Source organism: Elephas maximus, chromosome 16, assembly GCF_024166365.1.
Source record: "Elephas maximus indicus isolate mEleMax1 chromosome 16, mEleMax1 primary haplotype, whole genome shotgun sequence".
NCBI classification, from domain to species: domain Eukaryota; kingdom Metazoa; phylum Chordata; class Mammalia; order Proboscidea; family Elephantidae; genus Elephas; species Elephas maximus.
In genome coordinates this window covers 19860344-19874639 of record NC_064834.1, presented here as the reverse complement: position 1 = coordinate 19874639, position 14296 = coordinate 19860344, and the positions used below count along the sequence as shown (strand labels likewise).

The 14296-nt window shown below is 36.9% G+C and overlaps 1 protein-coding gene across 4 annotated transcripts in view; it reads right to left on the bottom strand.

Annotated features, from left to right (window-relative positions):
* Nucleotides 1-14296, bottom strand: part of HERC4 (HECT and RLD domain containing E3 ubiquitin protein ligase 4) — a 140426-nt gene that overhangs the window by 44257 nt on the left and 81873 nt on the right. For all 4 annotated transcript variants that reach the window (XR_007513508.1, XM_049855993.1, XM_049855994.1 and 1 more), the window contains one exon: nt 6754-6873. Coding sequence is in view for 3 of the 4 variants with exons in the window: in XM_049855993.1 (XP_049711950.1) it covers nt 6754-6873 (120 nt within the window). In the remaining variant the exon portion in view is untranslated. The remainder of the gene's footprint in view (nt 1-6753; nt 6874-14296) is intronic.

Sequence of the window (14296 nt, the reverse complement as noted above, 5' to 3'; positions counted from 1 at the left end):
AGAAAAACAATGGCATTATAATCAATCCAAAAATCTGAGCCTGGGTCCAAGAAACTTTATAAAGCAAGAATGAACTTTTATCAGAAAGAGTAGAGCTGCAGAGGAACACAAATGCAGTTCAATTTTCTCATTTTATTAAATAAGGAAGAAATTCAAAGCCACCTAAGTTAAATACTGGCATATCGTGCCAAAGCTGATCTAGCCTATCTTCCTATTTTCCTGATAAACATGTCATGTTACTAGCTGAGCGCTGTAAACATGTAAAGTAAAACAAATTCTTAAAAGTATTTTATATTTTGTTGTTGAAAATATACACAGAAAACACAAACCAATTCAACAGTTTCTACATTTACAATTCAGTGACATTGATGTCATTCTTTGAGTTGTTCCTCCCCCACTGACATAAATTCACTGACCCCTAAGGTTGCTATCTAATCTTTTGAATGGCTGTTGTTAATTTGATTCCACATTAAAAAAATAAAAAAAACGATACCCGTTGCCATCGAGTCGATTCTGACTCATAGCGACCCAACAGGACAGAGTAGAGCTGCCCCATAGTGTTTCCAAGAAGCAGCTGGTGGATTTGAACTGCTGACCTTTTGGTGAGCAGCTGTACTGTACCTCTTAACCACTGCACCACCAGGGATCTCACATAAACAGAACTTAGGAGAGCAAAATGCCCAAGGCAGATGTTCTTTACTAGTTAAAATAAACTATTGTTTGGTTTTAAGATTACTTGCGGGGACATTTTTGGTTTAAGGTTTAAGTAAAATTTTTTTAACTCCAAAGAACAAATACAGTGATGATTTATACACACAGCCCAATTAATACTGACTAAATAACAAATAAGACATAAGACACACACTTATATAACATAATACCAAAGACTAAGTTTTTTACTAATTTATCATATCTTTATTAGTACCAACTTGCATCTGGTATGTCTCACATAGGTATACACTGTTCTTGAGATAAATGAATATACATTTTTTAAAAATGCTTAACTTGAATCTTAGCTTTTACTCTAAGATTCAAGTTAAGCATGTAGTACAGGCACAGACCCAGCACATACTTTTCTATATTTTGTTCCAAATTAGTCAATTTTATTAAGACACACACTGATGATAATCATGTACAGTAACTAAAAGTATAAAAAAGAGAAGAAAAAAGATCAAAGAGGCTAGCAGGACACAATTCTACAGCAGAGTAAAGGAGAGTAAGGCAACGTACAATTGAGAACAGTAACCTATAAAGTGGAGACAAATCATCAAATAGAAGATAAATAAAAAGAAAGAGAAAATGTAAACTCTTTTATTTTACCATCAGATCAACATAGGAGAAAAAGAGTTAAAAAGCAAAGAAATTCAACTGAAAAAGTAGTTCATACAGTACTTTCACGCACCCAGGGCAGAGGCTTGAAAAGGAAGAGACGATTACATAGTATCTTGCAGGACTCGCAGGATCAAGCAATGACTCCATGAAAACAGTTAAGGAGAAGAGTTAGGTGAAAAAGGATGGAAGAATGGAAGGGGATGAGGTGAATGGTTAGGAGTCTCAGCAATACAAAAGGGTATTACAAAGAAAGCCAGAATTTCACAGAATTAGTTATTAATGTTTAGAGACCAGAGAAGTGTACACTTAATGATTTCTTAAAATACTTGACTGTGAAAAAAAGGAACTAGAGGAAAAAAACCTCAATGGATTATGGCATAAAGCAAATATAGTAATTTCCTAGCAGTGTTTAGAACAAAGTTAAAACACACACACACATATTTTTATTTTTTATAATTCATAGTAAGTATGTTCTATCACAGAATATGTTAAACTTTCACAATGATCATAACCCTTGTTCAATACCAGTATACGAATGCATGCAGTATGTGTGTATACACACATATACACGTACACATCTGTATCACCACAAATTACACATGAGTATATTTGAGTCAGGTTTTTTAAAACCTTACAGGCTCACCATGATATTTAACTCCGTATTAAAACTAGTAATGCAAGTATGAATCTTATAAAAAAAACTTCAGGGGGGGGAAGTCTTCAAGCGTTATCCGCAAATGTGAAATAGCTTTGAATTGTCTCCAAGAAAGACACTCTGTGAGGGCAAATGTCATAATATAAATTAATGAACTATTTAAAAAGTTTCACAGTCAAAGACCTTCAAAGTAGGTTGCAAGCCTTCTAATTCTCAGAGGTAGATCAGAACAACCCAAATCATGGATTCTAGGTTCTAATTTCTAAGCTGTGATATTAAACCTACTTTGCAAATTAAATAAAGAACAAGATTCCACTTCCACAACCACCTATTCAATATCACTTCTCTCTATACATGGAGAGAAAGGAAAGGCATGTGGTTCAAAGGGCAGAGTAAAAGGAAAAAGATTCTTTTTTTTTTTTTAATGTGTGTGCATATATTTATTATTTTTCTCCCCTCATTCAAAAATTTATACATGTATTGTTTTGTGACATTGGTTGCAATCCCCACAATGTGACAGACAGCATATTCCTCCTTTCCACCCTGGATTTCCTGTGCCCATTTGATCAGTTCCTGTCCTTTCTTGCCTTCTCATTCTGCTTTTGGACAGGAGTTGCCCATTTGGTCTCAATCAGACGGCTTGTAACCTACTTTGAAGGTCTTTGACTGTGAAACTTCTAAATAGTTCACTAATTTATATTATGACATTTGCCCTCACAGGGTTCTGATTGGACTAAGAAGCACATTCCTCATGTGTATTCTTTTTTGTCTTATAATCCTGGCTAATCTTTGTCTGAAAAGCAGTTTCGGGAATGGTTTCAGTTCTGGGTTAACAGAGCATCTGGAGGTCTACTTTTGGGGGGAAAAATTTTTTAAGCATAGGAGCCATATATTAGATCTGGAGAGAATGAGGAACAAAGGAAGAAAGCCTAGAAATAGGAGGGTAGTCCCCTGCTGCCTCTCTTACCAGGAAACAGTAGCCCTGGAATAGCTCCCTCTGGAAATTCAGTTTGCTAATATAACTGCTATACAGGAAGGAGCAGTTTAGATGATAAGTTCTGGGCCTACTAAATTTATAAACAAACATTCAAATCACAGCTTCTCCATGTAGTACAAGATTACTACTAAAAAGAAATCCTATTAGACAGGCATTTCTCTTAGCTTGGTCAGGATATAAGTAGTTTATCACCTACATAAACCAAAACCAAAACAACCAAACCCAATGTCACTGAGTTGATTCCAACTGAAAGCAACCCTATAGGATAGAACAGAACTGCCCCATAGGGTTTCCAAGACTGTAAATCTTTACAGAAGCAGACCTCCACATCTTCCTCTGGCAGAGCAGCTAGTGGGTTTGAACTGCTGACCTTTTGGTTAGCAGTGGAGCACTTTACTACTGTGCCACCAGGGCTGCTATAGCACCGACATGAGAGATACAAATTCTAGCTCAAAGGACATATGATCTAATTCATAGCACTCAAGGAGGAATGACTCTCCAGGACAATGTTTCTTAAGCCAGGCTCCCAGACACAGGATATATTCTTAGGGGTCTATGAGTACCCTTCAAGAATTTTAAATGTAGTGTTTTTGTATCAATGATAATTTAAAAAACCGGTAAAAAAGATAATATGAGAATAATCCTTTGATAATCTCGGTATTGCCATAAAGCACCAAGACTTGCAATGGTTGTTACCGTAATCAAACTGGCACCGAATGGGAACTCTGTATACATAATTTCATACATAAATGATATGCCTGATGAGTGAAGACCAAATGATTGCCACATCTCATTCTAAAAACAAATGTTTCATTGTAATTCAAAGAGAGAAAAGTAGCAAGGGAACTGAGTTATAAGACACCTCAGAACATGGGCTTTTGCCAAAATCAAAGCCTGTGCTAAGGCAGCCAGTAATAACCATCATTTTACCAAGACTTACTATGTGCCAAGAGAACTGCCCTAAGCACTTTATATGGATTATATCAATTAATCGGCTCAATAACTGTATAAGGTAGGTTTTATCATTCCTAACTTACAGAAAAACAAAAGAAATTCCAGAGAAATTAAGTAATCTGCCCAAGGACATAACAATGAAGACAGATTTCAATTTAGGTGCTGTTGGGATTTGAACTTAAGTGCTATTATGCTATACTGCTTCCTTACCAAATTCAAATTGTGAGCTGGGATTCCTTTTTATCAGAACATTATTATCCTCCATACTAAATTAATATTAATGATTTATTAATTTATAGTTATTTATAATTGATTCATAAATCTGTCATGGTTTTAGGACTTTTAACAGCTAAGCACAAGGAGTTCAGAACTAGTTTTGCTTTTATACATTTAAGTCAGATAATCATAAAAATATGTAAGTAAACACTGAGCTTAAATAAGTTGTTTTTCTTTAAAGGAGGTCCATATATCACTCAAGTTTCAGAAACACTGCTCAAAGACTTAGGGTGCCAAGTAGTGTGTCAGGGTTCATATGCCAAGATGAACAAGGTACATTTCCTAAAGCATCAATTTTCCTCAATAGTAAATACCTTAAACCCCTTTTACATTGCAATAAATATTATGTCCAGTAGAATGCAAAGTTTGTGTATATTTCAAAGATAAAATATAAGACTTCAAACAAGTCATGCCAAAGTAAGGTTAATAACCTCAAGATATAGGTGCATACTCTTCTTCTCCCTTAGTGGTACTCTGGAGGAAGACCTGGAGAAGCTTTGCCTAGGTTTGAGATTTAGTTCAAAGAGGGGAAGGAAGAGAGAAGTATTTATTAAAGACTTTTAGGTATTTTCTTTCTTAAAAACTGTCCTTTGATTCCAGTTACCATTCCACCTCCTGCTCTTTTTTAAAGCAGAACATCTTGAAAATGTCTACGGTGCTTGTTCCTTCTTGCTCACCCCATCTAGACCAGCAATATCAAGGTCGCCAATGACCTTCAAGTAACCAAATTCACTGTTCAATTCTACGGTTTTATCCTACTTTTCAGCAGCATGTAATATATTCTCTTTGACTTTACATATTTTTCTATAATAACACTCCCCTAGTTTTCCTTCAACCTTAGGAGTCACTCCTTAATCTTTGTGGATTTCTCTCCTTTCCTTACCTCCCACATCCATTCCACCCATCAGCAATTCTTGTCCATTTTATCTCGAAAGAGATATTCCAAGACCATTCTCTTCTTGCATCTACACTACGACCATCCTAGCCAAACTCATCATTTTCTCTCCCCTAATTACTAAAATAGTCCTCTAATTAGTGTTCCTGTTTCATTTTTACCCCATTCCTCACATTCAATTCTCCATATAACTGATAAGAGTGATTATTTAAAAATATAAATCAGATTTTGTTCCCCCTTCTTACCACCCTCCAATGACTTCCATAACACTTCAGATAAAATTTAAATTCTTAACTCTAGTTTACTAAACCCTGTATAATTTGGTCCCTGGCCATTTCTCTGATCTCTCCCCAGAACTTTCCCCACACTCATGTTTTAGCCATACTGGTGTCCTTCTATCTTTCAAACATGGCTACCAAATGAGTTTTCAAACCTGAGTATCATATGCCCTGGTGGTGCAGTGGTTAAGCGCTTGGTTGCTAACTGAAAGACTGGTGGTTTGAACCCACCAGCCGTAGATGTGGCAGTCTACTTCTGTAAAGATTTACAGCCTTGGAAATCCTACGGGGCCGTTCCACTCTGTCATATCAGGTTGCTATGAGTCGGGATCAACTTGACGGCAACAGGATGATGATTTATTTCTAACTACTTACCCATTTCTATATTAAAATTTTATGTGCCTTATAGTTTTATAAGACTATGCTACTGCTGTGATGGAAAACTGCCTAGTTATCAGAGATCTAGACACATGGAATGGAGAAGTATGTACACATGTGAATTTATGTAAAAAAAAAAATCTGAAATAAAATTTAACATATAAATGTACAAAATTCAAGAACAGAACCTATGGTCTTACAGCTCTCTTCTGGTAGTTCTGAGGCACTAAATACCACAATAGTACTACACTCTTAGAGTTCCAGTATCAGGGACTCCAATATTCTCAATATTACATAATTAAGAGACAACTTGATGGAAAACGAGTAAAAAAAATCCATGTCACATTTACAATTCAACTTCTTTAGAAAAATGTAAGCTATTTACACTACAGGCTTTGGTATAAAAGTAGAATATTTCCTTACAAATATTACATAATATTTAGCTACTCTTTTGCAAAGTGTTGTTTAAAAAATAAGCTCTGAATAAAAAAAAAACTGCAGTGTTTCACAAAGAAGCAATTGTTTCTTTTATAATAGAAAACATGATATGTGAAAAATGAATTCATTGGAAACAACTGAAATGGCCATCAACAGATAAATGGATAAACAAAATTGTGGTACATAATATACATACAATGGAATATTATGTAGCTGTAAAGAAAATGAAGTTCTGATGCATACCACAACATGAATAAACCGTGAAAACATGATGCAGAGTGAAATAAATCAGTCATAAAAGGACAAATACTGTATGATCTCACTTATGTGAAATATGCAAATATATGGAAACCAAAGGTTATTAATGGTTACCTGGGGTAGGAGGGAGGAACAGTTTTTGTTTGGGGGGCACTGAGTTTACATTAATGGTAGTGGAATATTTTGGAAAAGGATAATATGAAAATTGAAATCAATGTCACTGAATTGTAAATGCAGAAGCTAAGCTGGCAAAAAAGAAAAATGAACTCATAAAATGCAACAGGAAACATACCATTCCGTAAGCCTGCTGTTGGACCCAGTTGATATAATCATTCCTTATGTCTATCAATTCTTGTACTTCATGTATATAAAATTTATCATATTGTATGATCTGTCCCGTTTTCTCATTTACCTACAAGAAAGTAAAAGTGTAATTAACATTAAATTTAACCAGTACCTATGACAGAGATTAAAAAATATTTAAATAGAAAAAGGCTTGAGATATTTTAGCTAATTTTCTCTTCATATAAAAAATACTTACTGAGTGCCTGCTATATGTAAATTAAGTGCCATGGGAGACACAAAGATTTGTAAGATGTGATACCTGCACTCAGGACCTCATCCTCCAGTAGAAAATAAAGACATTTATGTAACCACAACACAGTATGAGATAAGTAAAGTATATATAGTATATGTAAACTAGAAACTATAAGGAATGCAAAAGAGGAATTTAAATAACAATAATAGCTAATGCTTGGTAAGTATTACTCTATGTCAGCATATGATAAGAAATGAGTAAACTTTGAGAGGTGACTTTTGGGTAGGGCGCAAACAACAGAGGCTGCAAAGTACCACCTCAGAGATTAGCTACTAATTACACAGACGAAAAACAAATCTTTACAGTCGACAGCACCACCTTAACAAGTGATCAACTAATCACCACCAATACTGGTATCATCAAACATTGTGCTCCTGCTGATATAATGCAACAAGCAATTACACATCATCTATAAAGCAAAAAAATGTTTAGCCTGAATCTAATCAAGCCTCTTGATGTAAATTTCTGTTTATAGGAAATACAACAGACAGAAATACAAGTTAACCATAGCCACAGGGAAACAATCAGACAAATCTGGATTGTGAAACTGTTACAAGAAAACTAGCGAGGGCTCTCCAAGAAGTCAAGGTAATGGGGATAAAAACGTGGGAGTTGTTATAAATCAAAAGAGACTAGGGGATTTCTGTGCTGGATATGACAGAGTAGCTTGTACCATACTAATCCTCCTGCCAGTAAAAACTGTAAACTCTGAACAATATATATAAAAAAGCCCCAACTATTCAAAAACCCTGGTAACCAGTAACCAATTGTGCTTAAGTTGATTCTAACTCATGGAGACCCCATGTGTGTCAGAGTTGAACCCTACTCAATGTGGTTTTCAATGGCAGATTTTTCAGAAGTAAGTTGCTAGGCCTTTCTTCAGAGGTGCCCAGGGGTACACTCAAATTTCCAGCCTTTCAGTTAGAAGCTGAGTACATTAACTATTTACACCATCCAGAGACTCCAAAGGTCTGAAAACTCAATCCCAGTTTAACCCCTGAATAACTGATGTAAATCCCCACATTAACAGCCAGAAAGAAGAAAATGTGTACCCATTTCCAGGTTTTAGGCCTTCAGTCTCTACTATTAAATGTACAACCAAAAATGATGAGACACATAAAAAGCAATAAAACAAAACAACAAATAAAGTATCAAGACAAAAAGCAATCAACAGAGCCATACTCAAGAGATATCCAGATACTAGAGCTAGAAGACAGGGACTTTATGAAAACATTTTGAACTGAATGAAAATAAAAACACAACATATAAAAATTTGTGGGATGCTGCTAAAGCAGGGATTAGAGTGAAATTATAGCATAACATAATCTTGGGTCACTATGTATGTAATATAGGGTCACTGTGAGTTGCAATCAACGGCAACAGGTTTGGTTTGGATGTAATCTTAGGAACAAAAAAGGTCTACAGTCAACGATATAAGCTTCTGTCTTAAGAATCTAGAAGAAGAGGAGCAAATTAAGAACAAATAAGGCAGAAGGAAATAAAAATAAAGCAGAAGTCAATAACAGAGAAAAACAATGAAAGCCAAGAGGTTCTTTGGAAAGATCAGTAAAATTGATAAACCTCTAGCCAGACTGACCAAGAAAAAAAGAGAGAAGATACAAATTACCAGTAACAGAAATGAAAGAGGGGACATCACTACTTAGCCATCTTATCAAAACTGACTCAAGAAGAAACAGAAAATCTGAAATGTGCTATATTTGTGAAAGAAATTTCAAACATATTAAAAACTTCCAAAAGAAAACCCCAATCCCAAATGATTTCACTGGTGAATTCTATCAAACATTTAAGGGAAAAAGAAAACCAATCTTATAAAATGCTTTCAGAAAACACAGGAAGAGGGAATATTACTTGATTTATTTTATTAAGCCAGAAAAACCTTGATACCAAAGCTGACAAGAATATGAGAAACAAAAATTATAGATCAATATCCCACACTAACACTAACATGAAACATTCAAGAAAACATTAGCAAATTAAACCTAACTATATAAATGATAATACATAATAGCCAAGTGGAACCCAAGAATGCAAGGTTGGTTTAGTATTTGAAAAGCAATGCATTTTACCATATTTCAGAAAAAAAAGGAGAAAAATCATTAGTTCAGCTTAACAGATGCAGAAAAAGCATTTTTATTCCTGATATAAAATGTCAGTAAATCAAAAAGAAGGAAGCTGCTTCCAATAGATAAATGCCACCTATGAAAAGGAATACACAGAGCCACTGTACCAAAAGAACTGGTTGACGTTCAACCATTTTAGAAGCTAGCATATCATCAAGAACTGACAGTACTGAAGGAAGAAGTCCAAGTTGGCACTGAAGGCACTGGTGAAAAACAAGGGTACGGGAATTGACGGAAATACCAACTGCTGAGATGTTCAACAAATGGATGCACTGCTGGAAGCGGTCACTTGTCTATGCCAAGAAATCTGGAAGACAGCTACCTGGCCAGTCAATTGGAAGAGATCTGTATTTGTGCCCCTTCCAAAGATCCAAAAGAATGTGGAAATTATTGAACAATGTCATTAATATCACACTCAAGTAAAATTTTGCTGAAGATCATTCAAAAGTGGCTGCAGCAGTACAACAACAGAGAACTGCCAGAAATCCAGGCCGGATTCGGAAGAGGACATGGAACCAGGAATATCATTGCTGATGTCAGATGAATTCTGGCTGAAAGCAGAGAATATCAGGAAGATGTTTACCTGTGTTTTACGGACTAGGCAAAGGCATTCCACTGTGTGGATCACAACAAATTACAGACAACATTATGAAGAACGGGAATTTCAGAACACTTAACTGTGCTCAGGCGGAACCTGTAGGATGTTTACCTGCATTTTATTTATGCAAAGGCATTCAACTAGATCATAAAAAATCATGAACAACACTAAGAAGAATGGGAATTCCAGAACAATTAATTGTGCTCAAGAGGAACTGGTACATAGGCCAAGAGGCAGTCGTTCAAACGGAACAAGGAAATACTGTGTGGATTAAAATCAAGAAAGGAGTGCATCAGGGTTGTATCTTTTCAGCATACTTATTCAATCTGTACGCTGAGCAAATAATCCGAGAAGCTGGACTATATGAAGAAGAATGCGGCATTAGGACTGGAAAAGACTCGTTAACAACCTGTGATATGCAGATGACACAATCTTGCTTGCTGAAAGTGAAGAGGACATGAAGCACCTACTGATGAAGATCAAAGACTACAGACGTCGGTATGGATTACACCTTAACGTAAAGAAAACAAAAATCCTCACAAGTGGACTAATAAGCAACATTATAATAAATGGAGAAAACACTGAAGTTGTCAACGATTTCATTTTACTTGGATCCATGATCAATGCCCATGGAGCAGCAATAGCGAAATCAAAGGATGTATCACACATTGGGTCAATCTGTGGCAAAAGACCTCTTTAAAGTGTTAAAAAGCAAAGATGTCCCTTTAAAGACTGAGGTGTGCCTGGCTAAGCCATGATGTTTTCAAACGCCTCATACGCAACGTGAAAGCTGGACAATGAATAAAGAAAACCGAAGAATTGATGCCTTTGAATTATGCTGTTGGCAAGGAATACTGAATACACCATGGACTGTCAGAAGAACAAACAAATCTGTTTCTGAAGAAGTACAGCCAGAATACTCCTTAGACGCAAGGATGGCAAGACTTTATCTCACATACTTTGGACAAATTATCAGGAGGGACCAGTCCCTGGAGAAGGACATCATGCTTGGTAAAGCAGAGGGTCAGCAGAAAAGAGAAAGACTCTCAACGAGATGGACTGACACAGTGACTGCAACAATGGGCTCAAACATAACCATTGTGAAGATGACACAGAACCAGTCAGTGTTTCATTCCGTTGTACACAGGGTAGCTGTGAGTTGGAACCGACTCGATGGCACCTAACAACGACAACAACATGAAAACCGTACATCTAACATTATACTTAATAGTGAAATATTGAACACTTTCTAAGACCAGGAACCAGGCAAGGATGTCCATTGTTACAATGTACCGGAAGTTTTATTCAATAAAATAAGGCAAGAGAAAGACACAGTTGTATATATAAAAAATCCAAATGAATCTGTAAAAGAAGTGCTGTAACTAATAAATTAATTTATCTGGGTCAGAGAATACAAAGTCAATATACAAAACTCAATCATATTTCTCTATACTAGCAACAAACAATATCTGGAAAATAAAATTTAAAAAATTATCATTTACATTATCAGAAACAAAAAATATTTAGGAATAAATTTTTCAAAGGATGTGCAAGACCTCTAAACTGAAAACGTCAAAGCACTGCTTAAAAGCAAAGAAAGAACTAAAAATAGAAGAGATAAACTATGTGGATAGATTGGAAAAGAAAATAACAAGACCTGACCAACAAATGTAAAAAATGAAATGTGGCGGAACTCTAGGTAAGAAAAAAAGTTAACAACATAAACTTCTTTTTCTACATTGAGGAAATTTAAATATTCTAGGATAGATATATGATATTGTGGAATTAAAGCCAAATTTCTTAAGGAAAAAAGATATTGTGGTTATATAGGAGAATACCCTTATTCTTAGGAGATGAGTACCTAAGTATCAAAGGATGATATCTGTATTTTACTTTCAAGTGACTCATGAAAAAGAGTACACACAGTTGCACACATATATAAAGCAAATGTGATATGTTAACAACTACTGACTCTAGAACTGGAAGACATATAAGTGCTGATTATATCTGTCTTAATTTTTCTTTACATTTTGAAGATATTCAAAATTAAAACAGAAGGGGGCAATAAATGGAAAGGATTTTAAAAAGGAGTTTGAAGAAAAACATTCCAAGCAGAGAGAATAGATGCGCTAAGGGGACTTAAAAACATGTATATACTTGCCCCAGTTAAGTTGTTGATGCAAGGAACATGATAAGCACATGGAGAAGATCTGTACCCAACATGCTGCTTGAAGCTAAGCCCAGCTAAACACAGCCTAGGTCAGCAAACCCTAGCCAAGCCTCAGGCTGAAGGAGGGCCCACTCCAGCAGGAATGAGAATAAATGCTTATTATTGTATGCCAATGAGCTTCAGTGTGTTTTGTTATAGAACATTACTGTGGCAAAAGCTAACTAACACATGGAGAAATAAATCAAAATTTTGAAGCCAATATCAGAGTGATATTTTATGAACATTATTCTGTTAGCAGAGTGAGGCATAGTCAAGAATGAGTAAAGAAGCTACTGGTAAGGAAAACAAATCAGGATATTACTAAAAGACTCAAGGTTTCCAGATAATAAAAAATGTAGACGTACGGCCTTCCTGTGAGCCGCACGCTGGAAATGAGTTCCTCAGGCCACAGTCACTGCCAGGGCTGAGGGGGAGAGGGCGCTGAGCTCCAGTGGCCCATCCCAGGGTCACAAGTTTGAGGACAGGCAGGCAGGTGACGGGAAGATGGGGCCCTGGAGAGATACCACCTGGCTCATCGGAAGGGGCAGCCGCTCCTGGCCCCAGCTCTATCCTCATGTGGGAACATGGTCCAAGGACGTGAAGTTCTTCCAACTTTCTAAGAGAGGCCGGGAGACTTCTATGTCAACTCTCCTGACTGTTAAACATTGACAATCATCCAGGGCTTAAAACCACTGGGTTCTCCCTTGGCCCAGTGGTTATCACCCCAGTCTGATCACGAGACAACATCAGAGAAACTCACACTGGGGACACCCTACAGGACCCCAGCCAGTCCTCCTCAAGGCTGCCAAGGTCAAGATCACAAAAGACAAGGAAAGACCAAGAAACCACCCCGGCCCAGAGGACGCTCCTGAGACATGATGACTAAATGTAACAGGGGATCCTGAATGGGACCCTGGGGCAGAAGAAGAACATTAGGGGAAAACTGGGGACATCTGCAGTGGTTAAGCACTAAGCTGCTTACCTTAAGGTCGGTGGTTGGAACCCACCAGCTGCTCTTTGGGAGAGGGACCTGGCGATCTGCTCTTGTAAGGATTACAGCCTAGGAAGCCCTATGGGGCAGTTCTGCTCTGTCACATGGGGTCCATATGGGTTGGAATCAACTCGACAGCACCCAAAAATGACAACAGGCAAATCTGAATACAGTACAAACCCAAACCCATTATCGTCAAGTCAATTCTGACTCACGGCAACCCCGTGGGTTGGGGTGGAACTGCGCCATGGGGTTTTCAGTGGCTGTCGTCTTTATGGGAGTGGACTGCCAGGCCTTTCTTCCGTAGTGCCGCTGGGTGGGTTCGAACCACCAACCTTTTAGCTTAGTAGACAAGCACAAACCATTTGTGCCCTCCATGGGCCTGAATAAAGTACAGACTTCAGTCAATGGTAACACACCAACATTGGCTCATTAACTGTGACAAATGTCCCATAGGAAAGAAAGATGTTAACAACAACCAGAGAAACTGGGCAGGGGCATGTGGGAGCTCTCCGTACTCTTTGCACCTTTTCTGTAAATCTAAAACTGTTTTAAAATAAAAAGTGCATTAAGAAAAAAAATGTAGAGGTAATGGTAGTTAACTGGATATAGAAGCAAAGGCAACTTTAATTTCAAGCCTGGGTAACTGAAAAAAATAAAAATAATAATAATAATGCTGGTAACACACATTCACTGAAAACACAATTCAGGAAAAGAAGAAATCTTGGTGGGGCAGGAGTGGGAGCTACGTAGCTGTGTTCTAGATTATGATGGCAAGACTGTCAGGTGGCTCAAGAGAAAGGTTTATCCCAAAGATGTAATTATACCATACAACTGAACCATTTTTCTTAAATAAGGCAACTAAAGCTGTGGCAGTTGATGAAGGAGGAGTAAAGAATGAAACAAAGAGGGGCAGACACTAGGGAGATGCCCACATTTAGGAGAATAAATCATCAACAGAAACAAAGAAAACTAACCTAACACCCAAACTAAACAAAACTAAGTTTCCTATGGAAAAAAACAAAAGTAAATTGTTTACAATTTAAAAAAAGAAAAAAAAAATCAAATTCACACTAAACCAACTTAGCAGTACCTCAAAGTGAGCAATAGAAATCATGCACTATGGGAATAAATTGAATGGACAATGGTTGCGCCCCAAAAGGTGCTCAATAAACATGAGATGAATGGATGGACATAGTTCACACTTCTAATAAAAAAAACAAACCAAACCTGTTGCTGTCGAGTGGATTCTGACTCGAGGCGACCCTAGAGGCAGGGGAAAGCTGCCTCATAGGGTT